This window comes from Stenella coeruleoalba, assembly GCF_951394435.1.
Source record: "Stenella coeruleoalba genome assembly, chromosome: 10".
Taxonomy (NCBI): Eukaryota; Metazoa; Chordata; class Mammalia; order Artiodactyla; family Delphinidae; genus Stenella; species Stenella coeruleoalba.
The window spans coordinates 37,066,923-37,092,440 of record NC_137156.1 but is presented as its reverse complement, the minus strand read 5'-3'; the positions used below and the strand labels follow the sequence as shown (position 1 = coordinate 37,092,440).

General features: G+C 38.2%; 1 protein-coding gene across 15 annotated transcripts in view; it reads left to right on the top strand.

The window, feature by feature from the left end:
- DNAH8 (dynein axonemal heavy chain 8) overlaps positions 1 to 25,518 on the top strand; it is a 327,201-nt gene that overhangs the window by 84,926 nt on the left and 216,757 nt on the right. For all 15 annotated transcript variants that reach the window (XR_013830241.1, XM_079934721.1, XM_079934718.1 and 12 more), the window contains 11 exons: positions 2,955 to 3,030; positions 3,994 to 4,189; positions 5,970 to 6,166; positions 7,153 to 7,279; positions 8,111 to 8,346; positions 10,312 to 10,416; positions 14,919 to 15,032; positions 17,704 to 17,766; positions 21,196 to 21,296; positions 24,501 to 24,638; positions 24,802 to 25,042. Coding sequence is in view for 14 of the 15 variants with exons in the window: in XM_079934721.1 (XP_079790847.1) it covers positions 2,955 to 3,030; positions 3,994 to 4,189; positions 5,970 to 6,166; positions 7,153 to 7,279; positions 8,111 to 8,346; positions 10,312 to 10,416; positions 14,919 to 15,032; positions 17,704 to 17,766; positions 21,196 to 21,296; positions 24,501 to 24,638; positions 24,802 to 25,042 (1,594 nt within the window). In the remaining variant the exon portion in view is untranslated. The remainder of the gene's footprint in view (positions 1 to 2,954; positions 3,031 to 3,993; positions 4,190 to 5,969; positions 6,167 to 7,152; positions 7,280 to 8,110; positions 8,347 to 10,311; positions 10,417 to 14,918; positions 15,033 to 17,703; positions 17,767 to 21,195; positions 21,297 to 24,500; positions 24,639 to 24,801; positions 25,043 to 25,518) is intronic.

Sequence of the window (25,518 nt, the reverse complement as noted above, 5' to 3'; positions counted from 1 at the left end):
GTCATATATTTTTGTCTTTTTGCCTTTCTGGGTTATGTTATGGGCAAGTATCTCTGTATCTAGCCTAAAGGCGATCTCATCTACTGCATCTTAAATATTTCAGTTAGTACTTTTTTCCTTATCCTCCAGATACTGTATCATTCCTGCCTTTTTAGTTTAGCAATTTATTATTTTTTGGAAGATTGCTTTCATTTATCTCTTTGAACATTCTCAATATATTTATTTTAGAGTTTGTCATACTTCTATACATTGAACTTTGTCTGGAGTGAGTTTTTGTTTCAATTATTGATATCTTTAGTCCTCTTTCTTGCTGTTAGACTTATGCATGCATATTGGGATTTTAGTTTGTGGACTCTCCTTGAGTGAGAAGTTTTTTTTGTTTTTGTGTGTTTCTCTCTCCTTCCCTCCCTTTCTAGGAGTTTCACTTTTGCCTCCACGTGACTCTTGGTACCTTAAGTGCAGAACTGGGTCCTATTTGTTCACAGTTACATATCCCCTGAAGAGATGCTGGGAAATGGCAGGTTTAAGCAGGGAGCACAGAAGTGAGCCGGCTTAGTGGCTTCTTGGGCATGCTGTGGACTTGCTTCTTTCACCCCAGGGCCACAGCTTTTGGAAAAGCTGCAGCTGCAGGCAGTAGGTTGACAAACTTTATCTTGCTGTTGTTTTGTCTCTCTTTACAAGTAGGGGAACATCACTTCAATGTCTGGCTTCGGGTAGCAAGCCTGGATGAGTCCCCTCTAACACGGACTACTTCAGTCCCTCAGAGTCCACAGGGGCCAACCTCCCACTCTCACTGCCTATTTCCTGACCAGAGCCCTGGCCAGGCTGTTGTGTGTTTCTGATGCGTTCCTGATTTGTGGAGATCCTAATCTTGTGTTCGAGCATTCTCAAGTCCTTCAGAGTCTATCCGTGATTGTGATGTGTTTGGCACAAAGAGGCATTTTTGAAGTCTGAACTCACTATGCCATGTTAATTTACAACAGTACTGATGTGAGTTTTGAAGAGGTATACATGAGTATAATATTGCAGAATCCTCCCTTGTCTAAAATGTCTTTCTCTTACCCTCACCCATGAAGGCTAGTAGGTCAACTTGGATCACAACCACTTTCTCTCACACTCCACAGATACTATTTCACTGGCTTCTTCTTTTTTTTTTTTAATGCTTCCTTTTTCATTTTTATTTGTGGCACTTGGCTTGCCAACCTTCATCTGGGCAAGCCCTGCACACTCCATCCACATAAACAGTAGAGATCTCTTTTAGTAATGAAGGATATTATTAATATATCTTGCCTCAACTGAAATGCAAACCCAATTTGATTTTTTCCTCAGGTGGGATGCAGACAGAGAACATCCAGATAAAAGGTGTTATCATTCACGAGGTCAAGACAGAACCGTTATTTTGTAGCTAAATGCCACTCACAAAGCACAATCACTGGCTTCTTTTGTTTCCATTTTCAGAGGCGGGTGTTGCTGCTAATCTGATTTTCTTTTCTAAGTAACAAACTGTTTCTTGCTGTTTACAGGATTTCCCCCTTTATTCTGGAAATTAACAAATTATGTGTTTAGCTGTAAGTCATTTTTCACCCATTAATCCCATCAGGCACACAGAGAATCATTTCAAGGTGAAAAAACAAGTCTATTCTTAAGATTTGAGAAGGGCTATGCTTAAATTTATTTTATGTAGGGTTCCCACGTTGGATCTAGGTCGTAGAGCGTCTCTGAGCTGAGTGACCCACTGTTAAGTTACTTAAACTCTCTGTGTCTTGGTTTCCTCATCTACAAAATGGAAATAATAATCATGGGATCCACATCAAGAGTTAACATGAGCATGAAATGTGTTGATTCATGGAAAGTGCTTGGAAAAGCGCCTGTCATACACTAAGCGTTCGATAAACATTACTTATCTTTTCTTTATTATTTCACTTACCTTTTCCTTAAGTAATTTCCTTCTCTTGTATTTTGCATCTGAAAGCTTGGAGAATTCCTTAAGCTAATCCTCTAGTTTGTCAAATAAGTCACCAAAGGATCGGCTGTTCACCGCTTCTGTTAGTTCAGCTGTTTGATTATACTTTATGAGACTCTTGTTCTCAGGTTGTACCCTTTCAAACACAGTCTACACTTGTTTTATTGCTGCATCTTGATTTCACAGTGAGACTATGAATTAGAGGTTTTTTCTGTTGTTTCTTTGCTTGCTTGCTTTTAGTTCAAAGAGTTCCTTATCTGGGAACCATTGACCCTGAATACTAAAGTTGGGTCTCCACTGTGAATGTGGGGGCTTTGTTTCTTGTGATTTTTTTCTCCCCCAGTCTGCTTGTAGTTATGAATGGAGGTGTAGTTTTCAGTAATGATAACGTTTCTTGCTGTGGAAAGTTTACGTTTATTATAATTTTGTCTGGGATGGGGACAGAGATCAGGCAGAGGGAGATCACCAAAGTAATTTGCAGTGCTGGTATGTTTCATTCATTAATTGCACTCATGTGTCTGTGTGTGTGTCTGTACTTCTGTCTGAGCATAACTGATATTGTTTACAAAGGCAGTTTTGGGAAGGTTTTGACTAGAAACCTCCTGTTTAATCTTGTACACACACAAAAATAAAGTATATGAAGGCATACGCTTTTTGTTGGTGATTTTCAGCATCTGTTCTGGGGCTGGGAAAAGGAGTGCTTTTAGTAAACATTATTAGGTGGTACTTTGCTGAGAGAAAGCAACGTTAAAATACTAGAAAATGGGTAGGAGACAAGTTTTTCACGTCAAAGAATATTAAATCATTCAGTGTTCTTAATTTATGAACTAGTTCATGAAATTTGTGGTTCCATTGTAAATAACGTTCTCTTCATTAATTCAGTATTTTGAAAATTGTCTTTATTTTTTTAGGATTGAAACTTGTAGCATAACCAAGCTATTTATGAAATTTTAGGTTAAGGTTTATAAGCTAAATGTCCATCTTATTACAGCCCTTATGGACGAAAGCGGTCAGAAGATGTTATTTCCCTTCTAAAATCTGAAGTACATCTTGTGATTCCTAATGTGGTAAGTATTATTAAATATTCAAGTTAATACAGTGATATTTTGGTAATGTATTTAAGAAGTATAGCATTAGAACTGAACTTTTATTTAATCTCTTGGTCCTCTGTGCTTTTTGACTTCACCTCCGTATTTAACAAAAATCAAAGTGTATCATTTATATCTGTTGTAAAACTTACTTCTGCAGAGCTCATGGTGTATTAAAGGTTGGTGTAAGAGTTAAGTATCTGTTGGGCCATCAGTTAGCAAGTACCCTACAAACCATCTTGGTTTTTCTTACTTCAGACATTAAATTATCTAAATAAGGCCATCTCAGAAGTCCAAATCCCTATACTGAACACCCAACTGTAAGACAACCCATGGCAGAATAGAAACAAAGAAAGAAAGAGAGAGCCTGTGCCCTGAATTCATGGGTCCCTTGTGCCTTCTTAGGGCACTTTCCTCTACCACCCCTCCGGCTGCTTATTGACATCTGGAACACCAAGCCATACAGGATGACTGAGGTGCATTCTGTGACAAGCCAAGGGTTAAGGCCAGGCAGGAACAATCTATGGCTCACCTGACACCACATCTACACAGTCTGGCCTCCTGGAGGACAGCTTCTTTGCTTATTTGGTGCATTTCAAAGAACTGAGGTCAAAATCTTGGCAGTATAGTTTCTTCAGTTACTCTGCTTCATGGACATCCAACACCTGCCCACAGTGTTGGGCTGCAGCCAGCCACCCTCCCAGGGAAAGGATGACAAGTACTATGTTTGACCTTTCTGCCTGCAGGAATTGGTAGAATAGGAAAGCTTGAAGATCGGTAAAGTCTGCAGCCTCCCTTCCTCTACCATCCCTCTCCTCGAAGCAGCCTTCCACTGGGCCAGCGGAGGCTCTCCCTGCTCAGTGGGGAACAGGTGTGGTGAGAATCAGAGGGATGGATTTGTATGTGTTGGCAGCACCAGGAACTTATTTCTTCTTTCCACAGGTAATGGTTCCCAGTTTGGATGACATTCAACAAGCCATTAACCGTATGATCCAATTAACCCTGGAGGTCAGCAGAGGAGTGGCTCACTGGGGGCAACAGCAGACCCGTCCCATGAAGACTGTCATTAGCAGCCCCTCCCATACCGCTACTGACGGGACCCATCCGAGCACAGGAAAGCAGTTGAAGAAGGAAGACAGTAAGAATGTTAAAACAAATCTTAGATGAATAAGAGTCTTAGAACTATAACAGTTAGTAAATGGTCTTTCTGATTCTTCCTGGGTATGACAGCCTATAGATATTTTTACACTCATATTTATATGTGTATTGGTTAAATTTTACGTTAAAAAAAAAACTAGTGTTCTCCATCTTCCATCTTAAACATAGCATGCAGACATTTCAGATTTTGATCATGGGTGAACAAGTATATTTATCACTGTTCTACTACCGTAGTCTCAGATTCAAAGTTAAAAATGAAAATAAACCTTAGAACTAATTCTATTTTCAGCATTGTATTTGATCTGATAAACTTAGTTTGCTAGAACATAGTGCTTAGAAAATCTGGGTCATGTGTTCTTTGTACATTGAAATATATATAAGCTATTCCCTTAAATAATTATTAGTGTGATATGACACTGACCCAAAATTCCATAGACATTTTTGGATACTTTCTTGTATAGAAAGCCAAATTCTTTTTTTCTTTTTTGCTGTTCTGCCACATTAACATTTTTATTTATTTATTTTTGACAAAAATTATACATATACATGATGTTCTGATATATGTATACCTTTGTGAAGTGGTTACCACAAAGTAAATAACATATTCATCACCTCCCATAGTTAACCATTTTTTGTGTGTGTGGTGAGAACACTTGAGATCTACTCTCTTAGCACATTTCAAGTATACATTATTATTAACTATAATCACCATACTACACATTATGTTTCCAGAATTTAGTCATCATATTAGTGAAAGTTTGTACCCTTTGATCAACATCTCCGCTTTTCTTCCACACCACCCCAAGTATCATTTATAGATACTTCAGCTAACTGTTGCCATGCAGGAATACCAGGTTAAACTGTTGCCATGCAGGAATACCTGCAATCTGGAAATTTTCATGAAATCTCATGATTTTTTTTTTTTTTTTTTTTTTTTTTTGCGGTACGCGGGCCTCTCACTGTTGTGGCCTCTCCCGTTGCGGAGCACAGGCTCCGGATAAGCAGGCTCAGCGGCCATGGCTCACGGGCCCAGCCGCTCTGCGGCATGTGGGATCTTCCCGGACCGGGGCACGAACCCGTGGCCCCTGCATTGGCAGGCGGACTCTCAACCACTGCGCCACCAGGGAAGCCCTCATGATTTTTTAATTGTTAACAACTGCTTTAAAAAAGTAAGGAACTGTTTGGGCCAAACAAAAGTATCCGTATGGTCTCTGCTTGATGGAGAAAACTTGAGAGTTTCAGTCAAGGCTGTGACATGACTAGGTTTCAGCAAGAGATGTTTATCATGGTGGTTGTGTGATCTTTATATACCAGATGCTGAGTTGAAGACAAGCATATGTTGTCTCATTTAATCCTCACAAGTATTTCCATGAAGATTAAATAATTGGCTTAAGGTCATTTGGGTAGTAAACGTAGTGGCTCTCCTTTACCCACAAGCCTGTTCTGTAGGGTAGCAATTTCAACTCTTCTGATCTTTCCTTGGAGGACGTTTTGTTTTGGGGGGAGTGGTTAATCGGCGTCTTTCAGTTCTCTCCTCTGAATAACAGTTTCCCCACTTTAAAGAAACCTAGACCTCAAAATCTGACACAGTAGTTTAATAAGAATAAGTGAAGCTAGCGAGAGAATAGCTGTTAATTACTTGGAACGGGATGGGGGGGTCTTTAAGAAAATAAAGTTTAAAAAGTCTATAAATATTACAATTGATAGTATTTAAAGTTGAATATAGGAGTTATCTATAGGATAAAAATGTCTGTTTTCAGAATCTTTTGAAGAAATTATCCCCACACGGAAGCTGAAGAATTTTTATCTAGGTGTGGCAGAGCACAAAGATGTTTCCAAGCTGGTCCTCCTCCTTTCTTCCTGTGTGAATTCTCTCAGAAAGGTGGCTCATGAGGCCCTGCAGGACTTTGAAAAGTTCAAGACGCTCTGGACAGAGGACCGAGACGTGAAAGTGAAGGTATGTTTCTGCTACTTGTGATGCAGTTTGGTTTTTTTTTAAACACCTTTATTGGAGTATAATTGCACTACAATGTTGTGTTAGTTTCTGCTGTATAACAAAGTGAATCAGCTATATGTATACATATATCCCCATATCCCCTCCCTATTGCATCTCCCTCCCACCTTCCCTAATCTCACCCCTCTAGGTGGTCACAAAGCACCAAACTGAACTCCCTGTGCTATGCAGCTGCTTCCCACTAGCTATCTATTTTACATTTGGTAGTGTATATATGTCCATGCCACTCGCTCACTTCGTCCCAGCTTACCCTTCCCCCTCCCCGTGTCCTCAAGTCTGTTCTCTATGTCTCTGTCTTTATTCCTGTCCTGCCCCTAGGTTCATCAGAACCATTTCTTTTTTCTTTTAGATTCCATATATATGTGTTAGCATATGGTATTTGTTTTTCTCTTTCTGACTTACTTCACTCTGTATTGTTTATCTCTAACTCCTGTGGGAGGACCAAGAAAACATCAGTGATAATGATGAGAACTCAAGAGCAGAGGCCGAGAACCTGTAAATGCCACACACCTAACACATCATGTCTTGCATAATTCTCACATTGACACTGGGGCAGTTGATAATAATGAGGTTCAGTCAGATTTTGTTTAATTTGGTTAAACAGTTGAGTACTAATTATGTTCCAGACATGCCCAGAGGTCGGGTATTCAAGGGTGTGTCCAGCTTACGTAGGCTCAGCTGTATATTTGGTTGGAGACTCAAGGAAACTTTAGAACTCTGAATAACCATTCAGAAATGTAAAATTCCCTCACATAACTTCCTCTTTCAGTGCTAACTGTTCATCCCTTTCTCTACTGAGCCACTGGCCTGATAGCACATACAAGAGGAAAAATATATAAGCAGATGCAGTTTTCTAATTCAACTATTAGAGGCGTAAGATTTACATTGTCAAAAAGCCGAAGAAAACGTTGATTCTTTCCTTGCTACAGGAGTTTTTGGCTAACAACCCCTCTCTGACTGAAATCAGATCCGAAATTCTACACTATGCTACTTTTGAGCAGGAGATTGATGAGTTGAAGCCTGTTATAGTTGTAGGAGCACTTGAATTGCATACAGGTATTTTATAAATATTATGTAAAGTGTCTGTATTTTCACATGAAATGTTACTTCATTTAGAAAGCAGTTATTAAGCTACCTTGGTACAATATTATATATATTAAGTATTTCTGGACCACCCATATTGTTCATATATATGCTATATATATTATATATTATCATATATTATGTATATATAATATTACACCAAAGTGACTTAATGTACTTGATACTAAATTGGCACTCAAACAACTAAAACTACAGGGGGAACTACAGGTTACTGCGAGGAGGGGATTGTGTACATGGGATAAGAGTCAAACAGTTTGAGGTCGCCTGAGAAGTTAGTCCAATTGGGGTTAGAGTATCAGAGGATTATGAGACAACCACTTAATGTCTGAAATCAAAAGCCCAAGCTGACTCTACTGCTAACTGTAGTGAGGGAGAGCTGTATTAGACAGGCACAGTGTTCTCAACAGCGTAGGCTGCTGGTCTCATATAGGGGTTACCTAGAGGAAATTGGGGAAATGAATGAAGGCTTCTAATGGGATGGCCAGAAACAGAGCAAGGCTCACATTGGATAGTGCTAGAACTAATTTCCAAAATTCTTCTCCATAGACTTGTGTCCTTCTCATGAATGGCTTAATATACTCCACCAGGATAGGAATTAAGTCTTCAGAATCCTTACAGAACATTTAATTCAGATGAACTACAGACTAACTACATTTCAAGTGCTCAGTGTGGCTAGTGGTCATCAAATGGACAGTGCAGTTATAGATGCTTAGATTACACATAAAATGAATTGTTTCAGAATGTCAGTTGTATTTTATTTTGACCTTTTCTTGTCTTCACCAGAGCCAATGAAACTGGCCTTATCAGTTGAGGCTAAGGCATGGAAGTTGCTACTCTGTCGATATTTGAATGAAGAATACAAAAAGAAAATGTCAGACATGATAGCATTTATCAATGAATACTTGAAAAAGTTATCTAGACCTATTCGTGATTTAGATGATGTCAGGTTTGCAATGGAAGCCTTGTCTTGTATCCGTGATAATGAAATTCAAATGGACATGACTTTGGGACCAATTGAAGTAAGAAATGATTGCATTTTTCTTTCTTGAAATGGTATTTTTTTTAAAAAATAGAGAAGCACTAAAAAGTAGATTTCTTCATCTATTTTATTGCACAGTCTGCCTATTTTTCCTCTCTGATGTTGATGTCCTTGGAGGGACTGACAATTATCAACAGTGAACAGTATACGAAGGAATGTTAATATATTCATAATGCTGTGCTGGTCTAGACAGGGTTCATTTTTTTAAGCTGGCGCTTACATTTTACAGAAAAGAATGGTTGTATTCTCTCACTTCAGTCCTGACATGTTAGGCAAGTTCCCCAAATATCTTTGGCTTTTCTTAGAAACCAGTTATGTGTCTCACCTATGACCAGCGGCATACCATGGACAGATGGTGGGAGTGGTCCACTGAGGCTCAATAGTAAATTGTTGGAATTTATATCAACAAGAGATGTTTTTAGGGAAGAGTACTGTTTTAGTTCCTATTGCTCCTATAACAAATTACCGTCAACTTAATGGCTTAAAACAAATTGTTTTATAGTTGTAGAGGTCAGAAGTATGAAAATGGGTCTTATGGGGCTAAAATCAACTTGTCAGCAGGGGCTCTAGGGAAGAATCCTTTCCTTGCTTTGTCCAGCTTCTAGAGGCTGCTTGCATTCCTTGGTGGCTCCTGGCTCCCTTCCAGCAGTGCCATCACTCCTACCCCTGCTGCTGTCATCACATCTCTAACTCTGAATCTCCTGCCTCCCTCTTTCCCTTAAATGGACCTCTGTGATTACATTGGGCCCACATGGCTAATACAGGATAATCTCCCCATCTCAAATATTTTTACTAATCACATCTGCAAAGTCCCTTTTGCCACATAAGGTGACACATTCACAGATTCTGGAGATTAGGGTGTGGATAACATTGGGGAGGCTGTTACTCTGCCTCTCACAAGTACTTATGACTAATGTTTAGAATTTCTGGCTCATGGTGATAATAAAAATCAGACTCAGTTCATTTTATTACTGTTTTTTAAATTCTCTGTGGACAGTGCACTCCCTTATTGCCTGCAAACCTGGGGAATTGGCACTCCCCCTGCCTCCTTTTGGTACCCAGTGTTCACGACTGAGCATTGCTTTCTTGAACCCATTTAGAGTTTATACACTTTGGGAGCTAGGTATGAAATTCATACCTTTACTACTTCTTTAAATCTTAGTATTTGGGTATTTTGAATGCTGACCACTCGCTTCTCAAGATTTAACAAATTATCATATCATTTTTTCCTGACTGCCGAAGCTTAGTTTTTCAGCGTAAGTTCTTTTGGTAAAGCCAGTTGCCAGCTCATCACTTTAAAAAATTTAGGCAAAGTTGGTATATAACATTATACAGATTTCAGGTGTACAACATTGTAATTCAATATTTGTATGCACTATAAAGTGATCACCACTGTAAGTCTTGTCACCGTCTATCACCATACAGTTGATCCCCTTCACCCATTTCACCGTCCTCCAATCTCCTTCCTCTCTAGTTACCCACCAATCTGTTCTCTGTATCTATGAATTTGTTTTTGTTTTGTTTGTTCGTTAGTTTCTGTTCTTCAGAATATCTCCCACATCGTCATTTCATTCCATTCCTTATATAGCCAACCCATATCTTAATAGCGTATGAGAAAACATTTTGCACGGTGTTGTCACAAGATCAAGGAGGAGAGAGGCAGAAAATTATTCCAGGGAGTTTTTCCTCGGATAGTATCTCAAAGCGATTTGCCTACTCTCCACCAGAATCACCTTGGTGCTTATTAAATTCAGATTTCAGGGCCTGGGATCTAGAGTCAATATCTGATGTAAGTGATAATCTAAAGGACCTTTTTATACACATTTAATTTTGGGACCCATTCTTCTAGTCTTTGAAGACATAGGAATGTGTCTTTAGAAGGCATCTAAGTCATTTGGCAGTTATATTCCTTGTGATGTTTCTGAACTCTACCCCCACCCCACAGGAAGCCTATGCTATTTTAAACAGATTTGAAGTTGAAGTAACCAAAGAAGAATCAGAAGCAGTTGATACCTTGAGATATTCTTTCAACAAATTGCAGAGTAAAGCTGTAAGTACAAATTTAATTCTTACTTTTTTTTTTTTATTGCTGTGTTGGGTCTTAGTTACGGTACACTGGCTCTTTACTGTGGCACATGGGCTTCTCTCTAGTTGTGGCGTGCGTGCGGGTTTTCTCTTCTCTAGTTGTGGCATGTGGGCTCCAGAGCACGTGAGCTCTGTAGTTTGCGGCATGCAGGCTCTCTTGCTGAGGCGGGCGAGCTGAGTAGTTGTGGTGTGTGGACTTGGTTGCCCCGCAGCATGTGGGATCTTAGTTCCCTGACCAGGGATCGAACCCGCGTCCCCTGCATTGGAAGGCGGTTCTTTACCACTGGACCACCAGGGAAGTCCCAATTCTTACTTTTTTATTAAGTCACTATCTCCAGAAAAAAATACATTGAAAACCTTTAAAAAGCTCAATATATATTATCTTAAAAGCTTTATTGAGGTATAATCCACGTACTGTAACATTTACCATTTCAAAGTATACAATTCTGTGATCGTTAATATATGCACAGAGTTGCATGACAACCATCATTATCTAATTTTAGAATATTTTCTTCACCCCCAAAGCAACCCCATACCCATTAGTAATCACTCCTCATTTTCCTCCTTACCCCAGCCCCTGGCAACCACTACTTTTTTGTCTCTATGGATTTGCCTTTTCTGGACACTTAATACAGATAGAATCATATAATATGTAGTCTCTTGTGACTGGCTTCTTTCACTTACAGTAATGTTGTCAAGGTTTATCCATATTGTCTCACGTACCAGTACTTCATTTTCCTAATGTCCAATAATTCCTAGCATCTTTACATGTACTTACTGGCCATTTGTATATCTTCTTTGAAGAAAGGTGAATTTAAATCCTTTCCTTGTTTTTTAAATTGGGTTGTGTCTTTGAGTTGTAAGAGTTCTTTATATATTCTGGATGTAAGTCCCTTAATCAAAGGATTTGCAAACATTTTCTCTCATTTGTTGGTTTTTTTCACTTTCTTGATGGTGTCCTTTGAAGTACAAAAATTTTAAATTTTGATAAAGTCCAATTTGCCTATTTTTTCTTTCGTTGTTTGTGTTTTGGTATTGTATGTAGGAAACCATTGCCTAATCCAGGGTCATGAAGAGTCACTACTGTGTTTTCTTATGAGAGTTTTATAATTTTACCCTTGCATTTAGGTCTTTGATACATTTTGAGTTAATTTTTGTATATGGTGTGAGTTAGGGGTCCAACATCATGTAAAAGCATGTGGATATCCTGATGTCTCAGTGCCGTTTGTTGTAAAGACTATCCTTTCACCAATGAATTGTCTTGGCACCCTGGAGAAAATCAATTAACCATAAATGTAAGGGTTTATATCTGGACGCTCAATTCTATTCTGTTGATCCATATGTCTACTCCTATGCCAGTCTTGATTATAGTAGCTCTGTACTAAGGTTAAAAAAATTGTGGTAAAATACACATAACCTAAAATTTACCATCTTAATCATTTTTAAGTGTGGAGTTCAGTAGTGTTAAGTGTGTTCCCATTGTTGTGCATCCAATCTCCAGAACTTCTTCATATTGCAAAACTGAATCTACCCATTAAACAACAATTCCCCATTTCACCCTTTCCTCAGTTCCTGGAAACTACCATTCTACTTTGTCTTTATGAATTTGACTACTTCAGTTTCCTCATATAAGTGAAATCCTACAATATTTTTCTTTATGTAACTGACTTATTTCAGTTAGCATAATGTCCTCAAGATTCATCCATGTTGTAGCATATGTCAGAATTTCCTTCCTTTACAATGCTGAATAGTATTCCCTCATATGCAGCATATATCACATTTTGTTTATTCATTCATCCATCAATGGGCACTTGTGTTTCTCCCACCTTTTGGCTGTTGTGAATAATGCTACTATGGACATGGGTGTGCAGGTATCTCTTTGAGACCTGCTTTCAGTTCTTTTGGATACACCCAGGAATAGAATTGATGGATCATATAGTAATTCTATTTTCAGTTTTTTAGAACTGCCGTACTGTGTTTCATAGCAGCTGCACCATTTTACATTCCCAGCAACAGTGCACAAGGGTTCCAATTTCTCCACATGCTCACCAACACTTGTTATTTTCTGTGTCCTTGATAGTAGGCATCCTAATGGGTGAGGTGGTATCTCATTGTGGTTTTGATTTGCATTTCCCGGATGAAAAGTGATGTTGAGCATCTTTTCGTATGCTTGTTGGCCATTTGTATGTCTTGCCTAGTTTTTTTGTTTTTTTGTGGTGCACGGACCTCTCACCACTGTGGCCTCTCCCGCTGTGGAGCACAGACTCCGGACGCGCAGGCCCAGCGGCCATGGCTCACGGGCCCAGCCGCTCCGCGGCACGTGGGATCCCCCCCGGACCAGGGCACGAACCCGTGTCCCCTGCATCGGCAGGCAGATTCCCAACCACTGTGCCACCAGGGAAGCCCTCTTGCCTAGTTTTAAGTTGGGTTGTTTGTTGTTGGGTGGTGGAAGTTCTTTATATATTCTGGATATTAACTTCTTATCAGACATATGATTAGCAAATATTTTCTCCCATTCTATAGGGTGCCTGTTTACTCTGTTGATTGTGTCTTTATAATCCTTTTTATTTCTGTAAAGTAAGTAGTGATGTCCCTTCTTTCTCTCCTAATTTTAGTAATTTGAGTCCTTTCTCCTTTATTCTAGGTTAGACTAGGTAAAGTTTTGTCACTTCTGTTGCTCTTTTCAAGGAAGAAACTTTTAGTTTGTTGATTTTCTCTATTGTTTTTTATTCTCTATATCATTTATTTGTGCTCTTTTTAAATTATTTTCTTCCTTTTGCTTGCTTTGGGTTTAGTTTGTTCTTCTTTGTCTAGTTTGTTAAGGTGGATGGTTAGGTTACTGATTTGAGGTCTTTTTCTTTTAATGTTGGCGTTTATAGCTATAAATCTCTCTCTAAACATTTTTGAAGTTGGTAAATATTTAGCCATTAAAAGTGAACCCCAAGGGGCTTCCCTGGTGGCGCAGTGGTTGAGAGTCCGCCTGCCGGTGCAGGGGACACGGGTTCGTGCCCCGGTCCGGGAAGATCCCACGTGCCGCGGAGCGGCTGGGCCCGTGAGCCATGGCCGCTGAGCCTGCGCGTCCGGAGCCTGTGCTCCGCAACGGGAGAGGCCACAACAGTGAGAGGCCCGCCTACCGCAAAAAAAAAAAAAAAAAAGTGAACCCCAAGGGAGGGTCCAGATTCTTTAATTATACTAAAAAATTTTATTGAATATTAATTAATTAATGTTGGCTTAAAATTTCCTGTTTATGGAAAGATTTGTCACTGAGATTGAAGCAAGGCACAGTAGCAAGGACACAGAGCTGAATTTGGGGTCATGACTTGTGATTCTGGCTCTGCCACCAGCCAGTTGGGTGGTCTTATGCAAGTTAATAACCTTTGTTTCTCAGTTTCTTCATGTGGCCCTTTAGGAATATTTTAGAAGCTTTTAAAAATGCAGTTATGAGGCTTGAGATGATGTACATAAAATACTTTTTCAATGCTTATTTCTATTTAAGTTCAATATTGACTAATCACTTAATTTGAAAAGTGCTTGCTGGTTAGTCTAGACAGTGAGTCTTAGCAAGGAAATGGGGAGCCCTCTGTTGAGATTTAGTGAAGCCCAGTTTTCTATTATTGTTCAATTTAACAGATTCACTTGGGTTTTTCTGCCATTTCTCTGTTAGTGTTAAACCTACTGACCCAGTCTTTACTACAGTCACCATTAAGCTTAAAGCAGTATATGTGCCAACCCAGAAAGATGCTATTGTTGAGAGCAGTTAAGAGCAAGAGCCCTGGAACCACACTGCTAGGTTTTGAATCTTGACCTTGTCTCATACTGGTGCTAGGACGTTGAGGAAGTTAGTCTCTGCGGGCCTCGGTTTTCTCACTTGTAAAATGGGTATAATATTAGTATTTACCACGCAGGATGGTTGTGAGCACTAAATGAGTTAACATATGTAAAGAGCCTGGCAGAGAGAAAACATGAGTTAAGTGCAAACTATTATGAATGCAGGTTTAAGCAGAAGCTTTGAAGACGATTGTGGAAGACATATTTGCTATTTTTTTAAACCAAGAGTAATATCATTTTCTTAGAGGAAACTGCTCCAATTATTGGAACCATGTGAACCTACTAGAAATTGTTAATCTCAGACTGTGGCCTCGTCCCAGAGACAGCATGTGACTCAGACTGGGCCCACGGTAGTAACTGTTTCCTTGGCCTGAACTGGGTCAGCCAGAAAATGTTTTCCTACCTGCAGTTAGATAGCTTTGCCTCTTGGGTCATGAACTAGAATGATCTGAGTCTCTTGATGGTCCATTTGGATTGTTTATTTCTGTGTTTTTTTTTTTTTTTTAACAAATAACATTGCAGAGACATCCTTGTTCGTACAGTACATCTGTGAGATAACAAACTTGCTGGAGCAAAATTGTAGTTTTCATTTAAATACATTACTTTCACTCTCACATTGAATATTCTTTTTTATTCCAGGTTTCTGTACAAGATGAACTAGTTCATCTGCAGGTAAAGTTTAAAAGTAGTCTACTTGAATCCGTGGAAGTTTTTCGTGAGGATGTAATGAATTTTGCAGAAGCATATGAGACGGTAATTTAAGTGTTGCCTGCTGTGTGTTAAGATGTTTGGTGGTATGTTTATATGAGGTCAAAGTAATGAACCCTGAGAAATACACTGTGATTTGTACATTGTATGTAAGAGGCTATCTTTGCATATTTGCAGCTATTAAAAAGGGGGGATAGCTCGTCCTTTAAGCATGTTTCATGTAGAAAGAGAGAAGATTTAACTGCTAAGAGGAGCAACAACTTTGGAAATTGTGGAAGGAACAAAGTCTGCTTTTGTCCTTTCTCAAGACCAGAATACTCATAATTAAAATGTAATACAGTTTTTGGAAGGCTGTAAGAAACTATAAATGCCTTAATGCCAGGGTTATGCAACTGATTTTTTTCCCACTAACTCTTAGAGAACCAATAGGGTCACTGAACATAAAAAATAAATGTCATCCTTGGTCAGTCCCACAGACTATTCAATCTGGTATAATGACTGATTAATGGTCGACCTCTTTGAAGTTAAACTCAGAAGTTGGATATAGTCCCCTAAAATATTCTACTTTCTTTTAGTGGTCACAGTTGATCTGACATCATAAGATAATTTAAGCCCTTGGCGCTACTTTTTTAACATTTTTTTAAACATCTTTATTGGAGTATAATTGCTTTACAATGGTGTGTTAGTTTCTGCTTTATAACAAAGTGAATCAGTTATACATATACATATGTTCCCATATCTCTTCCCTCTTGCATCTCCCTCCCTCCCACCCTCCCTATCCCACCCCTCTAGGTGGTCACAAACCACCGAGCTGATCTCCCTGTGCTATGCGGCTGCTTCCCACTAGCTATCTGTTTTACATTTGGTAGTGTATATATGTCCATGCCACTCGCTCACTTTGTCATAGCTTACCCTTCCCCTCCTCGTATCCTCAAGTCCATTTGCTAGTAGGTCTGTGTCTTTATTCCCGTCTTACCCCTAGGTTCTTCAAGACCTTTTTTTTTTTTCCTTAGATTCCATATATATGTGTTAGCATACGGTATTTGTTTTTCTCTTTCTGACTTACTTCACTCTGTATGACAGACTGTAGGTCCATCCACCTCACTACAAATAACTTAATTTCGTTTCTTTTTATGGCTGAGTAATATTCCATTGTATATATGTGCCACATCTTCTTTATCCATTCATCTGTCGATGGACACTTAGGTTGCTTCCATGTCCTGGCTATTGTAAATAGAGCTGCAATGAACATTTTGGTACATGACTCTTTTTGAATTATGGTTTTCTCAGGGTATATGCCCAGTAGTGGGATTGCTGGGTCGTATGGTAATTCTATTTTTAGTTTTGTAAGGAACCTCCATACTGTTCTCCATAGTGGCTGTATCAATCTACATTCCCGCCAACAGTGCAAGAGTGTTCCCTTTTCTCCACATCCTCTTCAGCATTTATTGTTTCTAGATTTTTTGATGATAGCCATTCTGACTGGTGTGAGATGATATCTCATTGTAGTTTTGATTTGCATTTCTCTAATGATTAATGATGTTGAGCATCCTTTCATGTGTTTGTTGGCAATCTGTATATCTTCTTTGGAGAAATGTCTGTTTAGGTCTTCTGTCCATTTTTGGATTGGGTTGTTTGTTTTTTTGTTATTGAGCTGCATGAGCTGCTTGTAAATTTTGGAGATTAATCCTTTGTCAGTTGCTTCATTAGCAAATATTTTCTCCCATTCTGAGGGTTGTCTTTTGGTCTTGTTTATGGTTTCCTTTGCTGTGCAAAAGCTTTTAAGTTTCATTAGGTCCCATTTGTTTATTTTTGTTTTTATTTCCATTTCTCTAGGAGGTGGGTCAAAAAGGATCTTGCCGTGATTGATGTCATAGAGTGTTCTGCCTATGTTTTTCTCTAAGAGTTTGATAGTGTCTGGCCTTACATTAGGTCTTTAATCCATTTTGAGTTTATTTTTGTGTATGGTGTTAGGGAGTGTTCTAATTTCATACTTTTATATAACACTTCTTTTTAATGTGTACTAAACATCTCTTTTAGGTTTGATTAGTCAACATTTTATTGCTCTATTATTCTATTACACTGGCAGTCTTGCATATTATTTAGCATATCCATAATATTCATGATTGTACAGACCATTTGGGATCTTTTTTGCAACTGTTTTCTGGCTCATGGCCACCAGAGACCGCCTTCTGCTTCTTCCAAGTATTCAACCTTATGTGTGTCTCTGTTTCCATATTGGGCTGGACTATTCTTGAAAGAAGGTTGTTCTCAGAGCCCTATCTCAGTTATTCTAATGCACAGCCACAGCATCCTCATTTATAATCATAAATGAAATGAAACAGAGCTCTTGTGTTACGAACTTCATATAGGATGTAATTTAATCACATTTTTTATTAGCTGTGTCAAGGTCCTTTAAAAAATGAATGGAAGTTACAGTGATGCAAATATACTAAAATTGAGTGTTATCATAGTCTGTGAATATAATAAAAACAGTTGAATTGTACATTTTAAATGAGTTGATTGTATAATATGTGAATTATATCTCAATAAAACTGTCGCAAAAAATAAATGAAAACTTCATGTACAGGACAAAATTAGATCATATAAATTAAAAATCATGGTTTTTGTTTAAAAGGAGATAATAGATAAACCTAATAAATAGATAAATACATGTGATTAGGAATTAAAATGCAGATTATATTATTCATTACAGGAAGGACCCATGGTTCCAAATATACCACCCCAAGAAGCTAGCGACAGGTTACAGATATTTCAGGTAAAACTACATTTTTTTGGTTACATTTACATTCCCTGCATTTATACTTAGGTGGCTTCCACAGTCATCCCACCAGGAAATATAGAGCTGTTGTCCAAAAACCAGTGTTTTCTTTACTAGGAATACCCAAGTTTTGCAGCAAATCTAGCCATATGAAGGCTTTCTGTAATTTATGCTTTAGTTTTGCCACATACTGGGTAGGTATTTCTAAATATTCCTTTACCTATGTTGGAGGTTACTTCGTATCTCTTGATGATTGGGTTTTTCACCCCAAACCAAATAAATGGAGTAGTCAGTAACCTTGTTTTTGTTGCTTTATATGTAGGTTCCATGGATGGTTCAGGTTGGTTCCATGCACACTTTTGCCAGAAAGGTTCAATCAGTTTGGATGGAACCTCTTAAACTGCAGGTTCTCCTGAGATTGGTAGGGGTAGTTCAGGCTTTTTCTTCCATCATAACCAACTGGAATTTTTCATATGCCATCTAATTTTCAAGTATCTCCCTTGATTTGAGTGTTTTAAAATGGGAAAGCCATACCCTGATAAGAAAAGTGTTTCTTCAGGATCATTGGAGCAAGCAGGAATTGCAGCTGGTCCCTAGTGGAATAAGCTTATGCAAAGTAGACAAGATCATCTGTCCTGAGCCCAATGTCTCTGCTGCCTGATTGCAGGAGGGTAGGTCTGGCCCAGTAGATTTCTGTAAGATAACCCTTGTGCCGGCAAGGGTTTTCGTGGGATGCAGCAGGCACAAGCCTTTCACCTAAATATGTTCTCCTCAGATAAAAAGGCTAGTCCCATGTTACTGTTGGGGTTCTCCAGAACTGTGGCCATCACTCTTGGACTAAAACCAGCTCCTCCCATCACCCTTGCCAGCTCTTTATGCTGTACCCTGGAGGAAACTCTGATCCTTTACTACCTGAAGTCCTCAGATTTGGAGCCAGGGTCCCAGGGAGAGGCCTTCCTCTCTGGAGGAGCCAGGACTAAGGCTGATGTGGTGGCTGCCTGCTGAGCCAACAGGAACCTCTCAGCAAGAAAAGCAGTAGGTAGTAATGTTGGATGGTGATAAGTGCCAAGGGAAGAAAAAGGCAGGGAAGGGGCATCAAGTGCTAGGCCGTGTGTATGTAAAGTGGAGGTGAAATTTAAAATAGGGTCTCCAGGGAAGGCCTCCTTGAGAGGTGACATTTGAGTAGAGACCTGGGGAAGTGAGAGAATGAGCCAGGCAGTTTATCTGGAGGGGCAGCTTTCCAGGCAGGGGAAGAGCAGTACAAAAGCCCTGAGTAAGAGCACGTAAGAGAAGCAACAGGAGATTAGTACGGCTGGAACAGAATGAGCAAGGAGATGGTTGTAGCAATAAGTCCAGAGAGCTAAGGAGAGGACAGACTGTTAGCAGCCTTGCCAGCCCCTGAGGGGCACTGGCTTTGACTCTGAGTGAGATGAGTGACATGATCTTATGATTTCATGGGCCAGCCTGTCTACTGCGTTGAGAATAGATTATTAGGAGTCAAGGCTAAAAGCGGGGAGACTGATTAAGAGGCTATTGCAATATTCCAGGGGAGGGGTGATAGTAACTTGGACCAGAGTGGTGACGTTGGAGTTGATGAAAAGTGGTTGGAGCCTGGGTATATTATGAAGATAGACGCCTCCCTTCCTTGTCTTTCCCTTGGGAGTTATCAATGTATCAGTCAACAACTGGGACTTGAATGAGCCACCCTTTTACTAGGGGTGTGTTCACTTCATTGAAAAGGCAATGTAGGGCCCGTCTTTTGCCTCCTTGTACCTTCTTTCTGCCTGTGCCTGGGCTTGTCAGCTGAGCAGCCTGTTTGCTGAGCAACTGGCTGGATATATGGCTGGGGGTCAGATTTGCAGACCTAACGCTTCTCAAAAGCAGGTGTTCTCCCTCCCCCCTCCAAAGCAGGTACCCAAGATCTAGATCTGGGGAAGAAGCAGGAGCCTCATCTCAGGTCCCAGTGGTGTTTTCTGATACAACTTTACTCTGATTTGGGGAGTTACTGGGTACTTGGCTGCTGACAAAGCTGCCATTTTGTTTCCTGTTTGGCTGGTGTTTTTTACATTATTTTGGACCTGAGTGGAAAAAGGGGTGAGGGATTGGCATTAATCAGGAGTCTTCATCACATTAACAAGATTTTAGGGACTTCCCTGGTGGCACAGTGGTTAGGAATCTGCCTGCCAGTGCGGGGGACATGGGTTCAAGTCCTGGTCCGGGAAGATCCCACATGCCACGGAGCAACTAAGCCCGTGCGCCACGACTACTGAGCCCGCGTGCCACAACTACTGAAGTCCATGCGACTAGAACCTATGTTCCGCAACAAGAGAAACCACCGCAATGAGAAGCCTGCGCACCGCAACGAAGAGTAGCCCCCGCTCACTGCAACTAGGGAAAGCCCGCACGCAGCAACGAAGACACAATGCAGCCAAAAATAAATAAATTAATTTTAAAAAACCCACAAAGAAAACCCCAAGATTTTAAATGTCGTCCTTTAAGTGTATGCTAACTTTGAAGTTTTCGTTTCTCCTTTCCTAATGTCCACATAGTCCCATGGACTTTTCATTCAGTACATTTATTGAGTAACCACCATACTAACCACCAAGGAATATAAAAAGTGCAAAATGGCTCTTCCTCTCTAGGCACGAAGAATTCGTTGGAGTTCCTCCTGCATCTTCACACCTTCCTGATTTGGCTCCTGTAATATGTGCTACTGTATCTGTCAGATCTGTATCATTATCTGAGCACTGTGAGGTCTGATGACAGACAGTTTCCAGGACTGGGAATTTAGGATCCTTATTGATAATGTTATACCATTTATGTAGATCACACATATCTTGTCACAAGTGAATAATTTCTGTTTGCTTTTGTGCTTTTAACACTGCTAATACTTAGCATTCTAAGTATAGGAGATTCAAATTCCACTTCAAAAGACCTGAACATTAACTTTGCTGATTTAAATTGAGTTATTTCAAATGGTGTTAAAATGGAATTCTTTATTTTATAGACTTGCTTGTAGAGAAAGCAAGGTTGAATGGATTATACCAATGCTTCACTCATTTGAACCGTGTAGGAGAGATGACCAGGCTAAAATAATAGAAAAGTCTGAATTATAGAATTTTTAAAATGCAGTTTCATTACTTTCAGGTGTATTTATGGGAACTTGAAAGTGTAAGTCTGGGGACCACTTAATTTATTAAGGAAATAATTTTACATAAAATGATTACTTTCAGAATGCTTGAAAGTTAATTTCCTAAACGCTTAACTTTTCCTCTGATAGCTTTGTATCAGCATAAATTTGCTTCACAAATCCTTGTTTCATAGATAAATAAACTTCAATGTAGCTTTTATTCCGATTATAATGAATTCTACTTTAATGGGCTCTGAATTTATTACATCTTACTATAATTTAAAAACCTTTTATAGGCCAATTTTGATGATCTGTGGAGGAAATTCGTTACATATTCATCTGGTGAACAACTTTTTGGGTTGCCTGTGACTGACTATGAGGTTTTACACAAAATTAGGTAAGTTTAGAAATTGAACAAGTTTATTATAAATAATTAACTGTCCGTTAGAAGAATCATGTCATCGTTAAATCCTTCATCATGCAGAGAAGAGTCTGGCTTGGAAAACTCCTAAATAGTTCCCTCATTCCTGGCTATTCCTGACTCATTGGATGCACAGTCTCCATATACAAAATAAATGTTCTAGGGGAGTAGAAAATACATGGCAAAAATTCTGGGCGTTAATGGCCTATATTTAGCCTGTGCTTTATTTTTTTTCTTTTCGTGATTTTGAATAGTGTCAATAATTGTACAGAAGCACTGCAACTTCGGATAACTTTTGTTTACTTAGAGGAATAGCCGTGCTCGGCGCTTGCTTCCTTCTTACTGCATTTATGCTAAGTGCTTTTCCCTATTGGGTAGGCATAGAATTCATTGAGATTGAAGGCCAAGGAACTTAATTGATTTTAAAGAGTAACAGTTGCTTTTAAACAGTGGATCTAGGATTTCACCAAGTATATTTTGGTAGAATGTTAAATATAACTTTCTTCAAAGGCAAAATTAAAACAGTGGTATTAGCTTATTAGGATCTTGGCTTTAGAACTTTATGTTGACTTGTTTGAAAATCCCAGCATGAAAATGTCATGGCACAAAGTACCTAACATTGTCTGAAGAGAAATGAATTCCTCAGCCATTTAGGGAAGATGGTTTGTATTTTTTTTTTTCTAAAAATAGGCATTTGCTAAGCTTAACCCAGTTACTAATTGTGTTAGAATTGCCAATGTCTGGTCCTTTCCCCTGACATTCAATCAGAATCTCTGGGACGGGGTCCTAGCAATCCTGCATTTTTATAAACTCTCTAGTTAATTCTTTTGCACACCCAGTCTGAGAATCAGTGTTTTATTTTGACCTGCGGTATTCTAGGAAAACTAATCGTTCTCATTTACCTTCTGGACCAATGGACCCTTTTAATTTTTTATGTTTTTAAGTAATTATGAATACTTTTCAGAAGTAAGAATAAAGGAATGGTGAAAAGCGGTTTTATTAGAAAATTTAATGAGAATTTAAGCAGAGAAAAGCCAAACTTTTACTCCATAATGTCCTGGTTTAAAGACGTATGTACACGAAATGGAGACCAACTTTTGAATGCAGCTCATCAGCTGTCATGTATGAACCTGGAGCATATCCATCCTGTAAACAGTGATCCCAGGTTTCGAATCCATCTTCAATAACTTCTAGCTTCTCATTACTTATGTTTTTTCTTGCACTTGCATTGTTAAAACTCAAAACTGTTGAAAACTCAGTCATAATTTTGTTCACCATCTTTTTTGCACTATAAATACAAAAATCTTTACTTTTAACTTTGAATGATCAGTTAACTTTTTCATTTCTGCATCATCTATTTCCTTTGAATACATATCTCCTTTCAACATTTTTCTTCTTGTGGAATATATCAAATAAAATTTATGTAAACATATAAATAACGAAAGAACACTGTCACTTATCTTTTTCACAAAATGGGATGCTCTAGGTTCTTGTTGCAAAATACTGTGTGATACAGCCCTTGCCCCTATTGAAATATATCTTTCACTCATACATTATTGAATTTTAAAAAATCCATCTAGGTTATCATGTAAAGACACAAAAGTCTGAGATTTCACTTACACAACCAGTTTCACTATCAAAATTAGAGTCTAGAGCATTGCTTTCTGTCTCTTTTCTGTTTAATACTTGGGAAGCACCTTCCTTTGTCAATTTTATTCTTTTGCTGTTTTTAGGTAGAAAATGAAAAGTACTGAATTCTTAACTGTATTAAGTGAAAGTTAAATAAACAAAAGACTACAAAAATGGTGTCTCCAGAGTTCTTTTTTATACTTTCTTGAAAGATGATGCAGTGTTTTAGCAACACAATTAGAAATTTGAAGGACGATGCAGTAGTGATTATTTTTTCACTGTTGCATCATCTCTTTGTAAGAGATTTCATCATTCATTTTTCTTATTATTTTAGTCATTTTTAGTTTAATTGGGAATAATCAGTGATTAATAATGAAATAATTTCTAGGATGATGAATTAGAAAAATGAAACAAGAACTGAAAAAAAATAGCTAAGATTCCAGAATGTATCTTAGATTTATAAAAAGGTCCTGTGCACCTTGGTAATTGCAAGAGTAAAAAATTAATAAACAGAAACCTCAATTAAATAGAGTCAGGAGACAAGAAGGGGGAGCTTTCATGCTCTGCAACATCAGCAGAGCCCAACAAGAGGAAAGACTCCTCTTCTTTCCTGGCAACAACTCAGCCAATGAAAACCCATGGACTCTGTTTACTCTAGCCCTCCAACTTCCTATTCTCCTTCCCTTGCCATTTGGGGACTTGCACATGGCTCACCATGGTTGCAGACCCAGAATTGCAATTTTCTACTGATCCTGAGTAACACATTTTTTCTGGAGAAATAACTGGCAGTCTATTTGTTTTCGGTCAACACAAGATAGAATGAGTTTTACTCCATCAAAAATATAAGCAAATTTATCTTTGGTTGCTGATTATCTATAATAAATAATAAACGTAACTCTCAATCCTTACAAAAAATTAGAACTACTCAAGAAATAAAATAAAAAAAACTAAAATTGGATTCAGTGGACCCTCATGGTATGCTAAGGGTTGAGGAATTCCTGGGAGAATCCACAAACTCTGTTGAGTGGTCAATTTTTGGTGTTTTACACACTGAAGAAATTTTCCTTTACTTGGACCCAGAATCCCTCCTTTTATTCTTGTTTTGGATATAACTCCATCTGAGCACATGAGGGAAAGCTTTTGATAGGAAAGTGATGTTTAAAGTCAGACTTAAAAGGCAGACATAATCATAAAAATCTAGCTTGCGTTTGAAAGAAAAAAGTCAAATAAAACCTTAGCCTTATCTTTGATCACGTTAACAAATTTTGGTCAGATTGTTTGCAATGATTGGTATGGTTGTAATAATCAAACCATTTGTTAATGTCATGTCATAGTATAATTTGGAATATTTGAAAGATATAAACTTTAATTGATGGAACTTTTAATAAAGTCTTTGTTTGGAAACCGACAGGAGTGTATGCGTGTTGGTGTACATAAGATATGATACACATAATATGTGAAATAATTTGATTAGATGAATTCTTCCTATCCAATAATGGAATTTATTTTTTAAATATATGTTATGTAATGACTTAATTATTTGGTTTCCAGAAAGGAACTCAACTTGCTGCAGAAGCTGTATGGACTATATGATACTGTAATGGGCAATATTAGTGGTTATTATGAAATACTCTGGGGAGATGTAGACATTGAAAAAATTAATGCAGAACTGCAGGAGTTTCAAAACAGGTGAGTTTCAATTGAATTAAACTTAACTGTTTATAGTGCCTATCTTAGGATCCCATAGGTATTTCACAAATGAATTTATCCTCTGATATATTGCTGTATATTCATAACACCTTCTTCAAAGAAATGTGTAGATGAAATAATTTTTTCTTTTTTTTTCTGAAAGATGTCATAAACTGCCAAAAGGACTTAAAGATTGGCAAGCTTTTTTGGATCTGAAAAAAAGAATTGATGATTTCAGTGAGTCGTGTCCTCTACTAGAAATGATGACCAATAAGGCAATGAAACAGAGACACTGGGATCGAATCTCTGAGTTAACTGGAACCGCATTTGATGTGGAATTGGATTCTTTTTGTCTTAGAAATATTATGGAAGCACCACTCCTTAAAAATAAGGATGACATTGAGGTACATAAGATTATAAGGTCTTACAAATGATCTATTAAAGAATCTTTCCTTTTTCTTTTCTGAAAACTGTACAAATAAACATGTTATTCGAGGGTGTATTGATTGCCCTATATAATGCACTCTCAAAACTTGAAATGATCCTGAACATTCCTTGATTTTGCAAAATAATGCTGTAACTCAAGGAAATAATATGATTATTTGAAATATTTTAGTTTTGGAGCTCCTCAGTCTATCCTCCTTGTCCCTTAACTAAACCGCCATTTAAAAAATTCTGTTTATTTCTGTATTGTGTTCTTGGTGAATTTCTCAGAACATTTTTCAAACTTCTAATTCTATGCTTTTTTACTATTAGTCTATTAAATATTTTAAATTATTATATCTTTCCTTTTTAAGATTTTTAATTGGTTCTTTTCCTTTTTCTATGCTTAGTGTTTGCATCAAATCCTTTCTTTTAAATGAGGTATAATCTATACCAT